Source organism: Silurus meridionalis, chromosome 4, assembly GCF_014805685.1.
Source record: "Silurus meridionalis isolate SWU-2019-XX chromosome 4, ASM1480568v1, whole genome shotgun sequence".
Taxonomy (NCBI): domain Eukaryota; kingdom Metazoa; phylum Chordata; class Actinopteri; order Siluriformes; family Siluridae; genus Silurus; species Silurus meridionalis.
In genome coordinates, this window is record NC_060887.1 from 20,368,427 (window position 1) to 20,390,015 (window position 21,589).

General features: G+C 36.9%; 1 protein-coding gene across 1 annotated transcript in view; it reads right to left on the reverse strand.

Moving 5' to 3' along the window:
• The window catches only part of dpyda.1 (dihydropyrimidine dehydrogenase a, tandem duplicate 1), a 130,169-nt gene that overhangs the window by 93,134 nt on the left and 15,446 nt on the right, over positions 1-21,589 (reverse strand). Inside the window, exons 2-3 of the mRNA XM_046846245.1 lie at positions 19,962-20,072; positions 10,774-10,856 (exon numbers count right to left, since the gene is read on the reverse strand). Of these exons, the coding sequence (XP_046702201.1) occupies positions 10,774-10,856; positions 19,962-20,072 (194 nt within the window). The remainder of the gene's footprint in view (positions 1-10,773; positions 10,857-19,961; positions 20,073-21,589) is intronic.

Genomic DNA, 21,589 nt, shown 5'->3' on the forward strand with positions numbered 1-21,589 from the left:
TTAGGGGTTAAGACTATTCAAGTGATGATACATTTTGATCACCATGACATTAACAACCAATATTGTAGGATCCAAAAGCTCCAAAGCAAAACTGAGAAAAACTGTAAACCTATAACACAATTATAAAATGCTTGGAAAAAAAAGATTTTTTTAGGAAGGAAATATACGTAGTATTTGGTTCATCACACCATTATCAATAATAACATATTTTCTATAAAATGGTTACTCTATCACAAATTCCACACCTGAATCACCTAAACCATCTGCACATTTTGCTTCACCCACACATTTAATTTATTTCTAATTATTATACTGAATGGCTATAGACTTTGTGCAAACTACCCTGATGAATAATCTGCTGTATCTTCTGTTTATTCTGTTTAGATTTTGGGAAAGATTTTCAGTCTTTTCAGGGTCACTGGCTTTGAAGGGGTTTTGCAATTTAAAATTATGATCTAAAAAAAATGAGCTAAAATAAGATGTAGATAAGTTTGTTTTGTAGTTTATTATTTTCTGAAATTCAGAATAATTTGATTAGGCCTTATTTACAGAATAATACCTGGGACACATAAGGGATAAAGTAGGCATAAGGTTTTATATAGAGAGAGGTATATATATACAGTACAGACCAAAAGTTTGGACACACCTTCTCATTCAAAGAGTTTTCTTTATTTTCATGACTATGAAAATTGTAGATTCACACTGAAGGCATCAAAACTATGAATTAACACGTGGAATTATATATGGAATTATATACATACACAAAAAGTGTGAAACAATTGAAAAATGTCATATTCTAGGTTCTTCAAAGTAGCCACCTTTTGCTTTGATTACTGCTTTGCACACTCTTGGCATTCTCTTGATGAGCTTCAAGAGGTAGTCACCTGAAATGGTCTTCCAACAGTCTTGAAGGAGTTCCCCGAGAGATGCTTGGCACTTGTTGGCCCTTTTGCCTTCACTCTGCGGTCCAGCTCACCCCTAAACCATCTCGATTGGGTTCAGGTCCGGTGACTGTGGAGGCCAGGTCATCTGGCACAGCACCCCATCACTCTCCTTCTTGGTCAAATAGCCCTTGATGCCTTCAGTGTGACTCTACAATTTTCATAGTCATGAAAATAAAGAAAACTCTTTGAATGAGAAGGTGTGTCCAAACTTTTGGTCTGTATATATATATATATATATATATATATATATATATATATATATATATATATATATATATATATATATATATAGAGAGAGAGAGAGAGAGAGAGAGAGAGAGAGAGAGAGAGAGATAGATAGATAGATAGATAGATAGATAGATAGATAGATAGATAGATAGACAGACAGACAGACAGACAGACAGACAGACAGATAGAGATAGATAGATAGATAGATAGATAGATAGATAGATAGATAGATAGATAGCAACAGTTTTAGATAGCACTGCAATCATGACTATAATAATAATAATAATAATAATAATAATATAAAAAAATAATGTGCTTTAGCCCTGAAAATGTAAGGGATAAAGTGAAAAGTATCGTAATCAAATGTGGATGCTTTATAAACAGTCAGCACAAATACAGACTACATACTGTACAGTAAATATGTCATGTGAATCCTGAACCAGTCTATTAAACTGTTCGCAACTGACAATAATGAGATTTAGTAGACATGTGTAAACATGTCCCTTTTATTAAACTTGTATTTGGAATCTCCAGATTATAGTTACTGATATCTAGTGGATAATCTGTACCCATTTCCTTTTGCTTTATTTGGATCATCCAGTTTATAACTTGTGACGTGAAGCAGATCATAAACTGCAAAGACTCAGTCTGTCTTTAGTCATTTCACAATGTCAAATTGACTTCATGCAAGCTGTTAAATGTAAACATTGCTTGGCATGAATCAATTTAAAGGCTGCTTCAGGATAGTCTGTAAATTGTCTACAACAGACCCTCCAAAAATAAAAAAGTAAAATATTATCATATAATTCTTTGTTGCTAAAGGAATACACTGTGTGGTACAGATTGTTTGTAAGCTAACATCTGTTCAAGCATTATTTCAATTTAGATCTTCTTCCCTCTATAAATTAACATAAAATACAATTTAATTGTCTTTTTTTTTGTTACATATTTTAAAATCTTTATTAATCTTTATAAAACTTAGTTGAGATCAGCTGTCTAACCTTGACTAAAGTTGTCAGATAGATTCATTAACGGTACCAACATTAAGAAACTGTTCACATATTATACATATAATATACATATAATGCCATACCAGTCAAACCCTAAAAAAAATGTAGAAATTTCATTTGCTATTTATTTGTAAAAGCAAAACAACGTAATTTGTTTTCAAAGCATACAGTCCAATGTCATGTTTTATTACATGATTTCATTGTACTTTCCAACTCCATACATTGCTAAATGCTGGTATTACTGGTGGTAGAAGCAGCTGTGGGCCTGTGTGTAATGATGTGAGTGTGGCTCAGAGGAAGACGGCCAAGGTGAGATTAGAGTATGCTTTTGGGGTTAAGAACAGCACCAATCACACCCTCACTGACCACATGACAGAGCCAACAGCTGCACACACCAAAGAGAGAGAGAGGCACAGTAGAAGACAGGAATACTTGGAGTGTGGTTAGTGTGTCTATGTGTGTATGCAAAAATCCTTGAATCAATATGTGTGCATCATAACAATCATATCTGCCAACACCCTTTTATTGTTTTCAAACAGCAAAAGACGAGTATTTTTTCCTAATTAAAAAATATATATATAAAAAAAACACTGAGCAGTAAATAGCAGCATAGAATCCAGCATTTATGAATTTATGAGCATCTGCACATATAGAGGTCTCTGCTTATGATAGCTATATAAGATTCATAATTTTTCAGAGGATACGTTTATACTAATCAAACATCATTAATAGAAAATGAGCTAAAAATAATAATACAAAATAAAACTATTATTAACTATTCACTATGATCATCATCTGTAATTAGTTTTTTGAACATGAGAAATACGAGCGGCTGTTTTTGGAAACTCCAGCCGAAGAAATATTGCCAGAGAAATAAATGGTTGCTGGTATGTGGGAGAAAAGCACAGCCTAGACTTCATGCACATATGTGGGGGCAAATACGGTGGCACATCTAATTAAATCAACAAGACATCCACAGACATCGCGTTGACTAAAGGTATTGGGATTTACATTCCTCACAGCCATCCATGATTAGAAGCCAAGAAGCAAAATTGGCCATGCTGTATAGGTGCAGGGGACAATATATTTTCTCTACTGTCACAACAACACTAGCTGGTTATATGTGTCTGTGAGCACATTGATGCAGAAGAAGGAAGATAGCACTTTCTATGTAGAGACTTATTCTGCTCTGGGGTGCATCATGAACAGAGCTCAAAAAGTTGATTGGGTTCATGTATCTCAGAAGAAGCAGATGTTATGCTGTAATTCCTAACTTAGCTGTTAAAAAAAAAAGCCCAATCAACTTTAGAATGTCTACTTCATTTGGGGTAACCTTTTAAATGATCAGTTACTTCCGCATGTATGGAGTAATGTCAAATTATTATGGCTGCTCACACTACTTTTACATTCGTTTATAGCAGAATAAACTGGCCTCCACAGTCACCGGACCTGAACCCAATCGAGATGGTTTAGGGGTGAGCTGGACCGCAGAGTGAAGGCAAAAGGGCCAACAAGTGCCAAGCATCTCTCGGGGAACTCCTTCAAGACTGTCTTGAAGCTCATCAAGAGAATGCCAAGAGTGTGCAAAGCAGTAATCAAAGCAAAAGGTGGCTACTTTGAAGAACCTACAATATGACATTTTTCAGTTGTTTCACACTTTTTTGTTATGTATATAATTCCACGTGTGTTAATTCATAGTTTTGATGCCTTCAGTGTGAATCTACAATTTTCATAGTCATGAAAATAAAGAAAACTCTTTAAATGAGAAGGTGTGTCCAAACTTTTGGTCTGTACTGTATATATATATATATATATATATATATATATATATATATATATATATATATATATATATACACACACACACACACATATATTGACCATTGTGGATGGGAATTCTCAGGTGACCAAGAAAGAGAAAGAGCTGAAAGAAAAAGAAAATAAATAAAAGAAAAATGATGTGTGTGTGTGTGTGTGTGTGTGTGTGTGTGTAATATATATATATATATATATATATATATATATATATATATATATATATATATATATATATATAGCTAGAGCTGTTTTATAATATTCTGCCTCAAACAAAAACAGGAAAACATAGTAAAATACTAAGCCTGACAGAAGTTATCAAATGCATTTTCCACATCCTGTCCATATCCATTATTCATCACCAGTCAGGCTAAGTTATTACAAAGGGGATGGGACTTTTACTTTACTATAAACAACTCCATGTAAATGTCACAGGAAAACATCCACCACCAGTGAACTGAGAGGGAGCAGCAGGTGAGGAGCAGACTTATGGCATGAGCAAAGATTCTGGAAAGCTTTGCCCTAGGCAATATAGTTCAGTTTAAACCGAGCAATCTGGGGACAATTTGGGGACAGTTTGAGGATTTTACTGCAGCACCACCACTTGTCAGCTTTCATGCTCAAAAAAAGAGACTATAAGATGAATGGAATTTAACTGAGTGTGAAAAAGACTGACTAAAGATTTGAGGGGGCTGAGGAATAGTGAAAAATTGTGCATGGACACAAGATAATATCGTAAACTTAGTGTATAGTAGATATGTAGCGGTACACATATTCATACCAACATTTTTCAGTACAGGGTTTTCGGTTCGGTCAGAGATGGGAAGTAATGAAGTACAAATACTTCGTTACTGTACTTAAGTAGATTTTTCTGGTATCAGTACTTTACTTAACTATTTTGGACTTTATATTTAATTATTTGGACTTTATACATTCACTCATTACATTTTTTACACAAAATGTAAACTATTTAATTTAATTTAATTTAATTTGTGACAATATAATAAATAATAAAAAGTGTATTGCATTAATTTGATTTATTCTATTTTATATTTTATAAAATATTATTTTATAAATTTTTTAACCAAGCAGGCATTTTATTTATAATTGTTTTTAAAATGTAATTTGTTCAAATGTTGGTTACAAATGTTAATAACAATAAACCGGGTTATTACTATTTTGTGTTTTGCGTTTTTTCCCATAACCGTACCAAAATTAAACCGAACCGTGACTTAAAAACCAAGGTACCGAACCATGAATTTTGTGTACCGTTACACCCTTAGTGTATAGTGAATAATAGTGTACAGACCTTTTACAGTTCACAGTGAATAATTTATATTTATTAAATAATTCATATTAAAAATGGTGTGCAGAGTGTAGAGTAAATAATGGTGTATAGGTAGTGAATAGTAAACAAGAGTGTAAAGACAGTGTATAGTTTATAAACAGTGTATGTTATAAAAAGAGTGTATAATATATATATTATAGATGGTGTATAGTATATGAGGTTATAAACATTGTATAGTGAATTGTGAATAATAGTGTCAAGTTTGTGTATAATGTATATCGAGTGTATAGTGGATATAGAGTGTATCGATAGGTCTCTACATCACACCTGTCTGTGGCCTTCATTTAATATTGCTGAAGCATTCGTTTGTCATGATCTTCATTTTGGAATAATATTTAAACACATTTAAAACACTGTCATATCCATAACGGAAAGACACAACACTGTTTGTTCTTTAGAGATATTTTAATTAAATGTAAATATTTTTCAAAAATCTAATTCTTATCTTAATAAAAGCCTTAATAATATAGATGATATGCTTTCTGGTTTCGAATTCAAAAACTTAGGGCTTGTAAAAGTGCTACGTCCCAAATTTTGTGTTCATTTCCAGTCCCATCCAGAGCAGAATTTAATTTGGTAAGCCTCTGCTGAGTGAAAATATAATTAAATTTGTGTGTGCGTGTGTGTGTGTGTGTGTGTGTGTGTGTGTGTGTGTGTGTGTGTGTGTGTGTGTTTCCAATAGAATACGAGCAAATCTTTTGGTAAATGCTTAATCAGTACATTTTGCAGGTTGCACATTTAAGAGCAAATGTCACATCCATAAAGCTGGAATTGCCCACACCAATACTTTTTGAAATATCCTTCTTCTACACTTAAAGACCCAATTATAGCAAATAAAACTCCATATTAAAGAGGAAATAATAAGGATCCTCCGAACACAACTGAGTAGTTTTTTTTTTAAGTCTGAAAAGTTAAATGAATCAAAATACTTGCTGCCATGGAAACGTCTGGAGAAGGGTTTAGGACATGTCAAATTAGACAGGTGAGGTTAAAGGAACATGCCCACCACACAGGTTCACCTGTCATTTTAATTGCTTCAGCAGTCATGCTTTTAACCAATTAAAGTCAATTCCAATGACTTCCCACACCACCAAGGGAAAACAGACTTTTTTCTTTACATTTTTAGTACTTTCAGCACTTCTTAAAATGTCATACATTTGCCTGGTAAATACATCCAACTTGTTGAGCTTATGCCTGTAAGTGGTCGCATGTTCCATAAAAATAAATCACACAAATGAGTCAAAAATCTCAAAGTAACCTGCGCTGTAAACATTCAAAAATCACCATTATATAGTCTCTATATTTAAGTTATTTTTTTAACTGCCTGAGCTTTTTTTAATGGAGCCTGCTAAGCTTTTTTTTTTTGCCAACTGAACTAACAGTGTCCAGTGCAGTGATTGTAATCATGTCTTAACTGCAGAGGACAGCAGAGTGCAGTATGTGAGCTCGCAAGCTTCATCAGCAGTAATCTCGCCCAATCCGGCCATTAGTTGCTTTGCTTTAACCTGAGATCAGCTCTGGCACACAGATAATGAGCAGAGGCAAATACCAGGATGACCGTCTTGACCCAGACACAGCGCAGTGAGAGCTGAAGGACTTCACACATTCTCCAACCCTGCATGCTAGACCATGACCATTTTCTACACATTCACACTCCAACAACCCACCCACCCACACACACACACACACACACTCAAACACACAAACTTCAACAAAATTCATTATTATATGTCAAATACTAATCATACGAATAAATAGTGAACAGAGAATTCCTCTGACTCGGAATAGGCTTAAAAAGCAAAGACAACAACTGATAATATAATTTCCCCAGCTTTCAATCATTCAAACAGTTACCAACGTTACAATACTAGAGAAACATTGCAGTTGTTCTATTTTAGGCTGAAAATGGCATTGGACATTATGATATTGAAAGATCTTTTCAAATCTCTCCCTCTCCCGAGGCTAGAATGCTAAACAGAAAACCTGGCCACAATAATATTGTCTTTGGGCATTTTGGAATAAATAAAGCATACAAGCCTAATATGTATATTACTTTATAAGTAATATAACAAAAAAAAAGAATGAGGCATTTTGAATGCAAGGTTTTAGACGTGATTCCTGTGTTTGGATCGAGGATAAATATGACTGATGACCAACAATGGCACATAGACAAAGGTCAGCAGAAGTGCTCCCAAGGTCCTGGCTCTTTGAAATTCAATAGAATTTTTTTATGTCTATTGAATGTAGTGTGGGGAGGCTTTAAGGGCACTGTATTCCCCCAGTGAGTCCATGCCCACCGAGCAGTGGCACCGAGGTTAACGATGGCCGCCACCCAGCCCATTGTACAATCAGAGTGAATCAAAGCACAGACAGATGACTGTGGCTACACACGCATGTGCATCATGAGCTTTCATTTAGGTGTGAAATTGTAAGTGCAGCTCGTGCAATGCTCAGAGAGAAAGCGAGAATATGCAACGCTGCAGGGTCCGCAGCAGAGGAGCGCTGCACAGAATTTATTAGCCCCTGTCCCTAAAAGTATACCACAGCGCTCTGCACGTGTTTCAGCATCTGAATGATTTTATAAAAAAAAAAGAAAAAAGAAAAATAGCATTAGAATTTGAATTATAAATAGTGCAAGAAATGACTTCTGGTTCATGGATTTAAAGAAATCCAGAAAGAAATCATTAAATTCTGTGAAGCTGCTTCGAGACAATGTCCATTGTGAAAAGCGCTATAGAAATAAACTTAAACTTGAACAATGTAGCGAGTTTGATCAAACACATCACATGGATCATTTACTTATGGAATCTGTTGGTAAAACTTCAGCAACACATAAAAGAATAATAGAAGATAAGACTTTCACATTACTGCCTAAACCTCCGGCACTAAAGCCATCTATTTCAATCCTATCACTAACACAGGAAAGAGGCTGCATTGGTTAGCATGGCCTTGAGTGCTCTTTTACTCGGTGCTCACTGCTCTTCATACCTCCCAAATGATGTTAAAGACCCACCACATTTTGAAACGGTGATGCAGAGAATCTTCTGCTCAAACTATCTGCCGAACCTCATGTTAGTCTGCTTTTTTTCAGCTTCTCAAATACTCAAACTTACAGTGGAAACATTTCAGGCTACACATTCATATCTTAGGTAAGTTGAGGGTATGAAAATAAGTGTGTTGTTAATATAAAGGAACTGATAAATTCTTAATAATGAGTCATTATTATTATTATTATTATATAAATATTCGTTGTTGAAATAATGCAATTTAACATTTTCAGTCAAATATCAATGGCACGAGGGAAACAGGGTCGACAAACAGCAAGAGAAGCAACACTGTTTTTCCCCCCACCGTAATCAGTAGATAATTAAAACGATTGGCCAGATTTATTCTCCACCATGTGCCTTTGGGTGAAAGTTTACGGATATTCATTCTGAATGTGCAGGATATGAGTGTAGCATGAAATTGGCGAAGTGTAGCTAACCTTGTTAACTCTGGCAATTAAAGTCATGTCACAGACTCATATCCGCACAGTTACAGGCAGAACAACCTGAAACAAATACAAATGAGTAGTCTAACCTTCTCCATCTCTGCCAATCTCCTCTACCTTGCAGTGTGAACAGGACATTCAGCCCTGCCATGACAACAGAACATTACATGCTTCATCACAGGCTGGTTGCCACACATTCTTCTTTTTCTTGTCTCTCTCTGTTTTAATCACCACACATTAACTGGAACATACAAATCCTGGATAAAATTAAATCGTTAGACATCATGCTGAGCAGGAGTGTGAGCGGGATGACTGGTGTTCAAAACATTATATTCCAGATAGCGTAACTCTCAATATACTCAGTTTTGTGTTTCAGGTTGAACAACAGAAATAAAGCAGCACTTGCAGTGTTGTATCAGTGTCCTAAATATAAAAATTATTTACATTTTCAAAATTAATAAAAAAATTTTTTTTAAATATTATTCTTATTTTATCTGTCTTTTTTTTTATTATTATTATATTCATTCTTTTATTTATGTATTTACTTTTTTTGCCCCATGATGGACAAGAGAATGTTCAACATCACAGTGTTTCTTTTTCATGTTGGTTCATCAGGATCAGGACCTTGGCATGCATACACTTCATACCATCATAGTCCACTGGGGGGCCATGGCCTAGAGGTCAAAAAGCACTACAGAAACAAAAAAATGAAGTAAAACCAAAAGAATATATTGTACATACATACGTCATTTTTATGAATTCCATTTTTGTGGGGGTTTTTTTTGTTTGTTGAACATTCTGCTAAATCTCACATTTTTTGTTCAAACTTCTCTATAAATCTCATACTACATCCACCATTAAAGTCCATTATCAAGATGTTTTTACTTTGTTACTGAGGTAACAGTTAGGGTTAAATGCAGTCATTCATTAGATGCATTAACAAATGTACTAAAGAAGATCCTCACAAGAATAGTACAGCAAATAGGAGCATGTATGTACTCTACACTGGTTGCCAGAATCTTAGAATTACAGAATTCATCAATAATCTCACACAAACCGATTCTTCCTAAACACAGTTCCTCATGAAGGGAATTCAATTCATTATTATTTTGATGCTGATACTAGTTTTTGCCTCCCTGATGATGTATTTATCTTTGAGCTGTTTAAATTTCACTAGGAATTAAGCTCATTTACATGCAGTTCTCTGTAATCCTCCTCTATCTTTTCTTAATGAAGTTAAGAAGATTAAAGCAGATTTTGCAACAGCCATTGTACACTAAGGATTCCTGGTCATCGTCCTACTGCACTCCATAATTCCATTTGTGATGCAGATCAATGAGATGAAAGTAGATAAAAATTCACATTTAACACACTCTCTACCCTTTATGAACACTGAGCTTGATAGTGTTTGGTAATCAGACCAAACAAGGAAACACTGTACAAAGGTGGCACATTAGTATGATTTTCCTTCCTTACACAAGGTTAAGGGGTTGGGGTCAGTAAAACATTTTAGTACTTACAACTCCATTTATCTGAAGTGCAAACAAGTCACTTTTGGCTTGTTAGAACTGCTGTGTGCAAAAGAACCAAGGTGGTCATCAAGCAGAAGGGAGCAACATGTATAAGGCGTCCAAATTGAGCAGCCAGCAAAAGGCCTACCCCAGTGTGATAACTACTCCACAAGTACTTAATGCCCATTTTATATGATTACATAGTGCTAGAATGCAATTCACCACAGGTAGCCATGAAGCTGACACACAGCCCTAAGGAAAGACTCCTCCCTGTACATATAAATATCTCAGAAATGCCGGCCAAAAGGCTGCAATAAACTCATTTGTCCCTCCAGTAATGAAGAATGACTAGCCTCCGCCCTGCACACACTCATGCTCTTCCTCTTTGCCACATCTGTGATTGTTGCCATGGCGACCAGTGTCTTACCTCATGGCTTCCCGAAGTGCTCCGCGCTCGCTCAGTGTCGTGTGTTTGATGTCATCAAAATTGTTCTCCAGCTTCACGCAGCTCTAAGCGTGAGAGAGAGGATGAGAGAGACAGAGAGAAAAGGAGAGAGAGAGAAAGAGGGATGAGATTATAAGTAGAGGAAGTCATGCTATTTGTTTGGTTGTTTGTATCTGATGCATTTCATTGATCGAGAGGTTATTACACACGCTTTGCACATAATCCACTCTGGTATTAACACTAAGATTTCTCCCCCCCTCCCACTATCCCTTTAGCCGTTATGCAAATCAGGGCATACTTCCACAGGCTGGCCTTCACATTTCATTAAATGTGACGCTATCAACTTGTGTCACAGTTGAAAATGCCGCAGTTTGAGCGGCTGGCATGCTGTTGTCATGGCGATCGGCCTCTCCAGCCCCTGACCCTGGAGGTAAGTGCAGGGCTGGAATGAGGCCTGCTGGGATTGACATGTGAGTGATTAGTGAGAGGACGCTTTTACCTCTCAGCTCCACTGATAAACACTGTGTCCCTCTCTCGTAGAGAACACACTCTGCCACATGCACACACCCTGATCCCCCTCTCACACTCAAGAGCAGGAGTCATTATCTCTGATAACCCTCACTGACAAACAGTCAACAGCTCCTATTGCACTCTCTTGTTCACTAAGCACACAACAGCATTGAGCAGTGGTAAAGTATTGACCAAAAGACACTACAGCATCCAGAAATATTTGCACTGATGTGAATGTGCAGGCTCTACAATTAACCAGATGTGAGAAAAAAGTATTACTGTAAAATGGTGCATTTTGTATAGTACAGTATGGCTTGTAGCTCAAGTCATTTAAAATTTTGCTTTATGAGAGCATAAGCCATGACAAATGCGGAGTTTTATATTGATATATGAAAGCCATGGCCTGGCAGAGTGACTAAATACGAATATAAATTTCACCCAGGCAATGTTGCTGACTACATTGAATGTGTAGTCTTAATTCATGAGAAAGCTAACTCAGTTTTCCGCACTACAAAAAAGGCCAAAGGCGTTTATACAGAAATTTTATACATTTATATTCGTACAACAGAACGCTCAGCATTTCATATTGATATCTAATCTGCATGATTCCAAGCGCATTGTGAGCAAGTGATTTCCCCCCCACTATCCTCCACCAATGTCTTTATCTAATCGAGTGGAATTAACAAATGAATTTTGCTTCTAGTTGTTCAAATATTTAAAACACAATGATGGGGAAAAAGATAATTATTACACTGTTAAGACTTGGTGGGTGACATGATAATATAGCACCCAGAAGCTGAGAGTTATACTCGCAGAATACGTTCTGTGGGCGGCCCACAATCATTTGCTCTTTGCAAAACTGCCACTAATTAAAATGTTCCTATAAAAAATAAATAACATAACATAACAAATATTTATACCCATTTGATTCACAATGCGAAACATATAACCTGTAGATCCACCACGTGCGTCATGTAGGGCGTAAATCAAATTGTAACAAAATATTTGTTAAATAAAAAAGAAATGGCCTGAAGTTATCTCTACAGCAGATAAACAGAAGCAAATACACTAGCAGCTTCACCGTATTATTTATAGTGAATGACGCAGCGAAGTGAAAAGAGTTGCGACTTCTTAGGACTCATTTTATGATCCAGATTCACGTTAAATTGTACTAATTATGAGAAATCTTGCCTTGCACTTGATGCACGCCTTTTAAAAAGGGATTTCAGTCATCATTCCCCCCCATGATGATTTTGAACGTATGAAGAAAATAACAAAAACACATTCAATTCGCCATGGGTTCTACATCTGCGACTTGCGGAAATGACTTTAATGAAAGCTCATGACAGAGTCAAATCAACCATTATGAGTAAAAGCCACTCAGATTATTACTCGGTTGCTGCTAGTGTGCACAGCCAGCTGAGCGAGGCATAAAAAAGAGTCCTTTGTGTATTCCTCTGTACATTAAGAAGCATGGAAATATGCTGAGAGGAAAAAAAAGACTTATTAGGGCTTTCTATTAACATCAAACCCCAACATTATTCATGTAATCTCCCTCCCCTCTACCAGGATGGCTTACACAGGGAAGCATTGCTAGTCTAATCCTTCGAGCTGTTGCTAAATCCTATGAGAGGGGAGTAGAGAGAGGAAAGCTCTGGGATTATGAGTGGGGGGTGAGGGCTATCTGTGTGTTCCAGCTGATAAAACCCATCGATCACGAGCCCAACAACACCTCCTTATTACATCCCCCGCCAAGCTGAACACCCTCTTTCCTCCTCTATATCCTGTGCAGAGCAGCAGGCTGGCATTGGTTCAGGTAGGAGCAATCAATGGCCAGGTTGATCAAGTGGCATGTAATGGTGCCAGGTTGTTAGAGATAAGTAACGGCTGCTGCTCTTGCTCACTGTTTCTCTTACTAATTTGCACTGTTACCTATACCAAGACCGGTGGCTCCTTGCTGCTGTGAGTGTCGCCCCCTGTTGGCTGACAGCACCAGGAGACGGCATGGGGTAACTAAAGCGTGTCTTAACACTATGTCTCTATAAAACCATTACGCTGATTTGACAAATACTCCTACAGTTGTCATAATGAATAAAGTGAGACAAACTTCTTTTGGATGCTTTAATATATTTTAAAGAGAGAGAAAAAAAATAATCACCTCCTTTTTATAACATTCAGATGGTTTAATGAGCAATCTGTCTTCCTGCGCTATTAGAGGCATGATCCATTTACTTTTATCTGAGAGTGATGGAGTGGAGCATTTATTCTTCATTTTACTCTATATATTTCCCTTCAACAGTGGCACATAAACCTGGCACCGGTGCTGATGCAGCCTCATTCTCAATGCTCTATGCAAGTAGAAATGATTCCGCATGCAGAGATTAGAGTGCAGCGACTGGATCTATTGCTGCACACCTCTCTCTTTCAAATAGAAGAAACGAATAAAACATTGCAGTATTGGTACTGTAACTAAAAATACACAGGATTTCTCTGGTTGTGCTCAATCTGTATCAGGGTTAAGATAAGTAAAGGTATAAGAAAACTAACGTGCTGAAGTTTTTGATCCATTAGAATGCATATATTACACTGTTGCATGTACAAGTTACATGTCACAAACATATATTTGACTAATATTTGCATATGTTGTATTTAATATGTATTAGAATGTTATTATAACGTTATTATTCCATTCTTACTGTTGCTTACTTTCTATCTAGCCATCTGTTTATAGATAATTGAATTTGAATTGAAGTATGTCATGACCCTTTAGTCATTTCATGATATCAGTTATGTGATAACAGCTATAAACATTCATTCCTTTACCAGCTTCTCTTTACTTCTAACTTTTAAAGTAACTAAGACAAAAAAAAACTAATAATATCTTATCATGTTGCTGGAAACCTGGAAAGCATGAACATATCTATCCTGAACATTATTCGGTGGAGCAAAACTTAAGGACCTTAACTAAACACTGATATCTGAGACTTCAGGGTCTTACACAAAAGCTTCATTGACTGAAAAGTACATGAAGAAATCTGTCTATCGTTAGCTTAGATTATGTCAATGCAAGTCTGATGGGTGTTTCTATGAAAGGGATAACAAAAACATACAAATATAAGCATGTGTTTAAAATGAAAGTCGACATCGCCGTCACATGGTTGCTGCTATAAAAACGTCAGACACCATCTGACCGATCTGATTTGAGAATTCAAAAGGGCTGTGGTACAAATCACCTTTCCTGAAATAGAAGGAATTTGCTTCATTGGACATATATCAGGCCGAGACATACATTATATGGACAATGGTGTAGGAAAACCTGACCTTTTTTTCCCAAACTGCTGCCACAATTAAGGAGGCACACACTCTTGTAAAAGATGTCTTTGGATGTGGTAGCTGTACATTTTTTGAACTAAAAAACTTGTCTACATAGCTTAGAGTGGAAGATCCTGAGAGGCCTGGTACAGAGTTCAGACCCCAATCCTACCAAACACTTTTGGGATGAATTGGAATGTTGACTGCACCCCAAAGCTTCTCAACCAACACCAGGACCTGACTTTACTAACACCCTTGAAGCTGAGCACAAATCTGCACAAGCACACTCCAAACGCTACTAAAACATCTTCCTGAAAGATTATTATTACAGTAAATGCGACTAAATGTGGATTGGGATGTTTAAAAAACACACACGAATCTTATGCTCAGGTGTCCATAAACTTTTGTTCTTATAATGTACTAAAACATAATATCTCACACCTGATTTACTCTAATTTGAGCATATTAATTGAATAAACGTGACTGCTTAATTGGATCTAAAGTAGAGGAAAACGATCTGTGCTGTAAATTAAAATGTAATGAGGGTATTTTTAAGACTTTATATTACAGCACTAGAGCTTGGCTATCTTCTTGTGCTCAGATGATTTGAAATATAATTTTTGAAACGCGATTTCCTAATCAGTTTTATTGGCTCTCATTGAAGCAATTACTTCAAATCTATAAAATAAAAAATCTCCCAAAAGCTGCTTCCAGTAGCAGAGCATAGACACTAGACAGAAAATAGCAATGACTATTAGAAGGGAGGGCAAGAAGAGTGCACACACACACACACACGCACACAGAAACACACACAGTAACTCACTGTGGCTGTGGTAGTGACACACTTATCCTCTGGCCTGTATAGATGGCTTTTCTATCAGGAGGTATCTAACACTAGCACGCTGAGGGATTTTGCTGGGAGAGATTTAGAGTTTGCCGTTAAAGGCAAAGTAGATTTTATTTTTTTTTTCTTGCTTGTCTTTCTCTTTTTGTTCATGTTTGTTCATGAGCTTGAGGGGGGGAAAAAATGCTCCTGAGTCTCACATACATACCTGCCCTTCACCCACTGCTCAGGATAAGCCTCTCATAATGCAATCTGGAGGCTCATTAAATTGGATTAGACTACACAAGCAGATTAATAAAACCGACCCATCGGTAAACAGTGAGGTTATATTCAAAAACAAAGGTGTCTCCTGTTTCCCATCTCAGCACCTGCTGCAGAACTTGGACCTGTCTGTGCTTTTCAGGTAGATGATATCTGGCTGCAACTTGGTCTGTTGAAGCAGAAAGACAAATATTGAAAAGCCTCTGGTCAGCTAATAGCTTCAACTGAAAGTGAGCTCTGTAAGGGATGACGCCTGCGAGGAAATGTTTCAAAATTACCTTGCTGACGACATGCCCTCGAGCTCGGAGGAAAGGAGTGAAAAATCCTAAGCACCTGAGTCCTGACAGACGAAGATAACAGCTGGCTATAGCTGCCATATTTCTCCTGAACTCATTTGGAATCTACAGACAGTCACTGTTCATAGATTCCCTATAAAATAAAGTTTACAATCCCTCCAGCATTCGGGAGATTCCACGGAACAATTATGACGATGCTTCTGAGCCCAACAAAACTTATTTTAAGGATCAATAAAACGGTCATTGCTTTTTCTTTACGAAGAGGATAAATCTGCTTCGGCTCAATCAATACTGGAAAACTGTATTATCGTCACCAGCTCCAAGCACTCAGCATTCAGGGTAAAGGACTTACTGGGTGTATTGGGGAATCGACAATGAGGAATGTATAGCATGAAAAATAACTCTGTTTTACTGCGTGATCATAGCTACAGCAGATAAGGCATGAAACAGCTCTTATTCTTAGCGCTTTGCTATTATTTCAGTCATCGATAAATAAACAAGCAGGAAAAGAAAGGATAATACTTTAAAGCTGATGCTGAATTCTTTATTCTGATTGGTCAGAAAAGTGTTGATAAATTTTTTAAATGGCTAGGTGTAGACAATAGGTTTATATTAATGTGTTCATTTTGGTTCATTACCATTTTTATATTAAGAATCCTTACAGGGACTTGTACATAAATACAATTAAAAAACATGAATAACTGTTGATATAGAGATGCCTTCTGTAAAAATCTGTCTATAAAGCACTTGTGGAAGGTGCTTCTAGAATCAATGAGAGAATTTTTAAGACAGATGACTTTCCAGTAATTAGTTAATATGAAAAGATGCGTTTGATATTTTTTTACTTAATAATCTTCAAGACATAGAAATAAAAGGATCCTTATGAGAGTCGTTACAACGCTTAAGTGTTGAGGAATGAACTTGTTTTGGTGATATTAAACAATACGGAACGTAACTATAAACAGATAAAAATGTGTCATTTGCAATGAATAAAGATTTAGTAGCTATTGGAAAAAATTTTGTGATGTAACAAAATAGTCAAACTCATCTTTTCTGCAGCTGCAGTCTTATTCCTTTAATAAAACTCCTTGTGAAAGGCCAAGGAGAATGTGCACTGTCACTAAACCACCTGTAATTTATACATCAAATACACAGAAAAGCTTACATAATAAATCATGTCAAATTTGTGATCTATTCCCATTTGATTAGGATGATAAATGAACAAGTTTTACTTAGCAATAGTACAGGGTGAGGGAATAATCTCTCAAACAAAATAACTCCATCTTGTTTTGTGCCTACATTAAAAAAAAAAGCTGAAGTCTCAGTTGCCTTAAAAGACAGACGAGCTCTGTGGCCACCTGCCAAAAAAACAAACACTGGTCTTGAGAGATATTCCTGAGACTTTGACAGCATGTGCCTGGAATTCTAAGATAATTTTGTTTGACAGTGTGAGTGTGTCGGTGTGAGAGTGTGTGTGTATGTGTGTGTGTGTGTGTGTGTGTGTGTGTGTGTGTGTGTGTGTGTGTGTGTGTGCTCACACGACATGTTCTTATTGTTCCTTTTACCAAAGCACTGGTGTTAACAAGGACATGTGTTTCGATCGTCCATCTATAGTTCTGTATATAAAATTTTAAAATGGTAATTTTTATGACATGTGTGAGGGTTCATGTGGGCAGACGTGTATGTGCGCACGTCTTGTTAATTGAGGTAGCAATGTAGGACACAGCTGAGGTCCTTGCTAGGAGATGAGGTGAAAGGTTTAAAACTGGTCTTATCACATCAGACTCACCAGCAGAGATGGCAAAAGTACAAGTACAAGTAAAAAAACTCAAATAAAATGGCAGATACTCATGTTTTGAAAGAATTAAAAATGTTGTTACCTAACGAATGTATCCAGGCTAAACAACCACCATACAGAACCCAAATTCTATAATTTGAATAAAATGAAAACTAAGATTTTTAAATCACATGAGCTTTTTTAAACTTTTTTAAACTGCTACAGGTCTCAAAAAAGTTGGTACGGGGACATGTTTACAATGGTGTAGCATCTTCTCCTCTTTTCAAAACTGCTTGAAGCGGTCTGTTTTTGGAGTTTTGCTGTTAGAATTTGGTCCCATTCTTGCCTGATATTGGTTTCCAGCTGCTAAAGAGTTTGTGGTCGTCTTTGGCGTATTTTTCGTTTAATGATGTGCCAAATGTTCTCTACAGGTGAAAGATCTGGATTGCAAGCAGGCCAATTCAGCACCTGGACTCTTCTACAAAGCCATGCTGTTGTAATCGCTGCAGTATATGGTTTTGCATTGTCCTGCTAAAATACACGAGGATTTCCCTAAAATAAACGTCATATAGACAAGCATATGTTGCTCTAAAACTTTTATATACCTTTCAGCATTCATAGTGCCTTCCAAAACAGGCAAGCTGCCCATACCCTATGCAGTTATGCACCCCCATACCATCAGAGATGTTTGCTAATAACACGCTGGACGGTCCCCCTCCTCTTTATTCCGGAGGACACGGCGTCCGTAATTTCCAACAAGATTGACAAATTTGGACTTGTCTGACCATAAAACACTTTTTCACTTTGAAACAGTCCATTTTAAAAGAGCCTTGGCCCGCAGGACACGACGGGGCTTCTGGATGTTTACATATGGTTTCCTTTTACAATGAGAGAGCTTTAGTTGGCATCTGCAGATGGCATGGTGGACCGACAGTGGATTCTGGAAGTATTCCTGGGCCCATTTATTAACGTCAAAGACATAATAATGCCGATGAGTGATGCAGTGTCATCTGAGGGCCTGAAGACTATGGGCATTCAACAAAGGTCTTCAGCCTTGTCCCTTACACACACAAGATTTCTCCAGTCTCTCTGAATCTTTTGATGATGTTATGTACTGTAGATAATGAGATTTGCAAAGCCTTTGCAATTTGACGTTGAGGAACGTTGTTTTTAACGTATTCCACAATCTTTTTACGCACTTGTTTACAGATTGGAGAGCCTCTGCCCATCTTTACTTCTGAGAAACTATGCCTCTGGAATAAATCCCTTTATAACTAATCATGCTACAGACCTGATGTCAATTAACTTGATTAGTTGCTGGATGTTTTTCCAGCTGAATATTTTCAAAATTTTAGGCTTTTTCAGCTCTTTGTTTGCCCCCGCACCAACATTTTTTGTGACCGATATAAACATTTTTTTTAATTGCTCATTTTGTACATACAAAGTGTACAATTTCTCAGTGTAAACATTTGTTATGTTCTCTATGATCAATTGTGAATAAAATATTGGCTCAAGTGATTTCAAAATCTTAGTTTTCATTTTATTCAAATTTTAAAAAACGTCCCAACATTTCCGGAATTCGGGTTGTAGAACACAAACAGAGAAAATATGATGATGATCAGGTGATCAGGAATGTCTCTGTTCTCAGTCATGTTTACATCGCTGACTCCCTCTGTCTCATCCACGATAGCTGTACTTCTTGTTGCCTTCTGCCGTGCTCATTGTTTGCTTCGTAAAACTAGTTTACATCTGTGGTGTGTGAGAGCCAGGAAATTATACACCAGTGGTAGATTGAAAAAGCAATGACAAGAAATAGGTTAGTGGGCTGAAAACAGTGCACAATGAGAAGAAAACTTATTGATCGTGCCAACAAATAGATTAAAATTAAAGTATAGAGCCTGGTTTGAAAATGTAATAAGTGAAAGTAAAAGGTTGCCAGAAAAATAAACAGTTGAGTAAAGAATAATCTACTTAAGTACAGTAATGAAGTATTACTTTCCATCTCTGCTCACTAGACAAGATATGGTTCTTGGAACACTAGCAGAATATTTAAATATGGAAACAGTCCAAAGTCTTCACAACTTCGGTCAGCAAACATCTGTACAGTAGATTCAACATCAGTGTTTTCAGCTCCGAGTGAAAGGTTATAGGAACAAGGTGAGACACTTACATTACAGCCTTTCTCTACGTTCCTCTTCCAGTGCTTTTTCTCAGCTTTCTTGGCTGCAGTGGAGTGGAGCGCGGCATGGCTCTTCACCCTCGGATTGAGGGCAAGGATATTCTACACACACAAAGAGAAGAGAAAGACTATAAGAGAAGGTCTGCAACACAGCAAACATTCCACATCTCTGGCATTTTATGCAAAAGGGGATCAAATGAATAGTGGCTTTAACTTCGACTACACATTTTTTTTTATGGGCGATCTGAAGATAAATTTTCAACTCAGAGCTACAAACAGCTGTAAACAGGAGTCACACAGTTCAAGGACTTACTGTGCTGTACAGCCAAATCCAAATGTTTTCGCTTTCAAACACATTTCACTCTGGGCTGAAGAGAAAGAATTGGCCTTCACAATGACCTTCACACATTATTAGAAATATGGCCTGCAGGTGCTCCAGCTTCATTAATCAGTGCCTTCCCTCATCACTGAGAGACTTCACTAAGCAATTTCCTATCCATTCAAACATTCACTCACTATCCACACACTATCCACATTTATGTAATTGTTCAATCGGTAGCACAGTGCGGAAAACAAAAGCAGAAAACAATTAAGAGGCAGTTCTGACACTGGAAATGCCTTGTTAAAAGAGAGTTCAAAGGACAATGACCAAACCAGTTAGAGCTGAAAAAAATGGCGAGGGTAACACTAATAATTACTCCTTATGAAGGTGGTGAGCAAAAACGCAACACATCAAAACTTGAGGCAGATGTACAAACAACATCAGAAGACCACATCAGGTTTTATTTCTGTCAGTCCAGAACAATAAATTGAAACTACATTGGCACCTATACTGGAATATTATAAACATCATCTGATTTTTTTTTTATATCTGCCCAGTTTCAGTAAGTGTAGAATTTTGATGATTACATTTTAGCTAACATACTTTAAAACAAGTTGTATTATTACACTTTAGCCAAAAGAAAAACCCTTAACAAAGACAAAATATTACACAAGTTCTAGTGGTGTTACAAATCCTTGACACCACATGAAATGATGAGGGCAATGCATTATTTAGCAGGAGGGAAATATTCAGTTGACTGAGTGCTTATTGTAAATCCCTCTCTCATCCCACAGGTTCTAATGAGCCTCTCTACTTGGCTGGAGTGTACCTCTGGTGACCCCCTACCTACCAGGCCTGTCTCCTGCCCACGCCCAATGAGACGCCCTGTTATCTTCACACACGTTCCATCGTCTTGACAGCAAACAGTCAAGATACATAACCATCCATTACAATCAGGTCTGCCCCCCACTCGCAATTCAGACCAAGTGCTCACAGAAGTGAATCTATAATTATGTCACTTTCCACTGTACTGTATTGCCTGCACAGTCCATACAAATACAAACTGCTTGTACATAGACATGGACCCACACAAGAGAGCAGCTGAGAGCACAAAATAGATAGTGAGGTTCTCTACACAGCAGTATGCATGGCTAATAAGGACATCTGGATAGGTTTCTGGACATATGCATGAAACATGGTTACACCATACAGATGCAGCAGATTTTCTGTAGCACAATTTATATATGCATTAGACTGAGGCAATTTATATTGTGCAGTCCAACAATTCTGACATAGT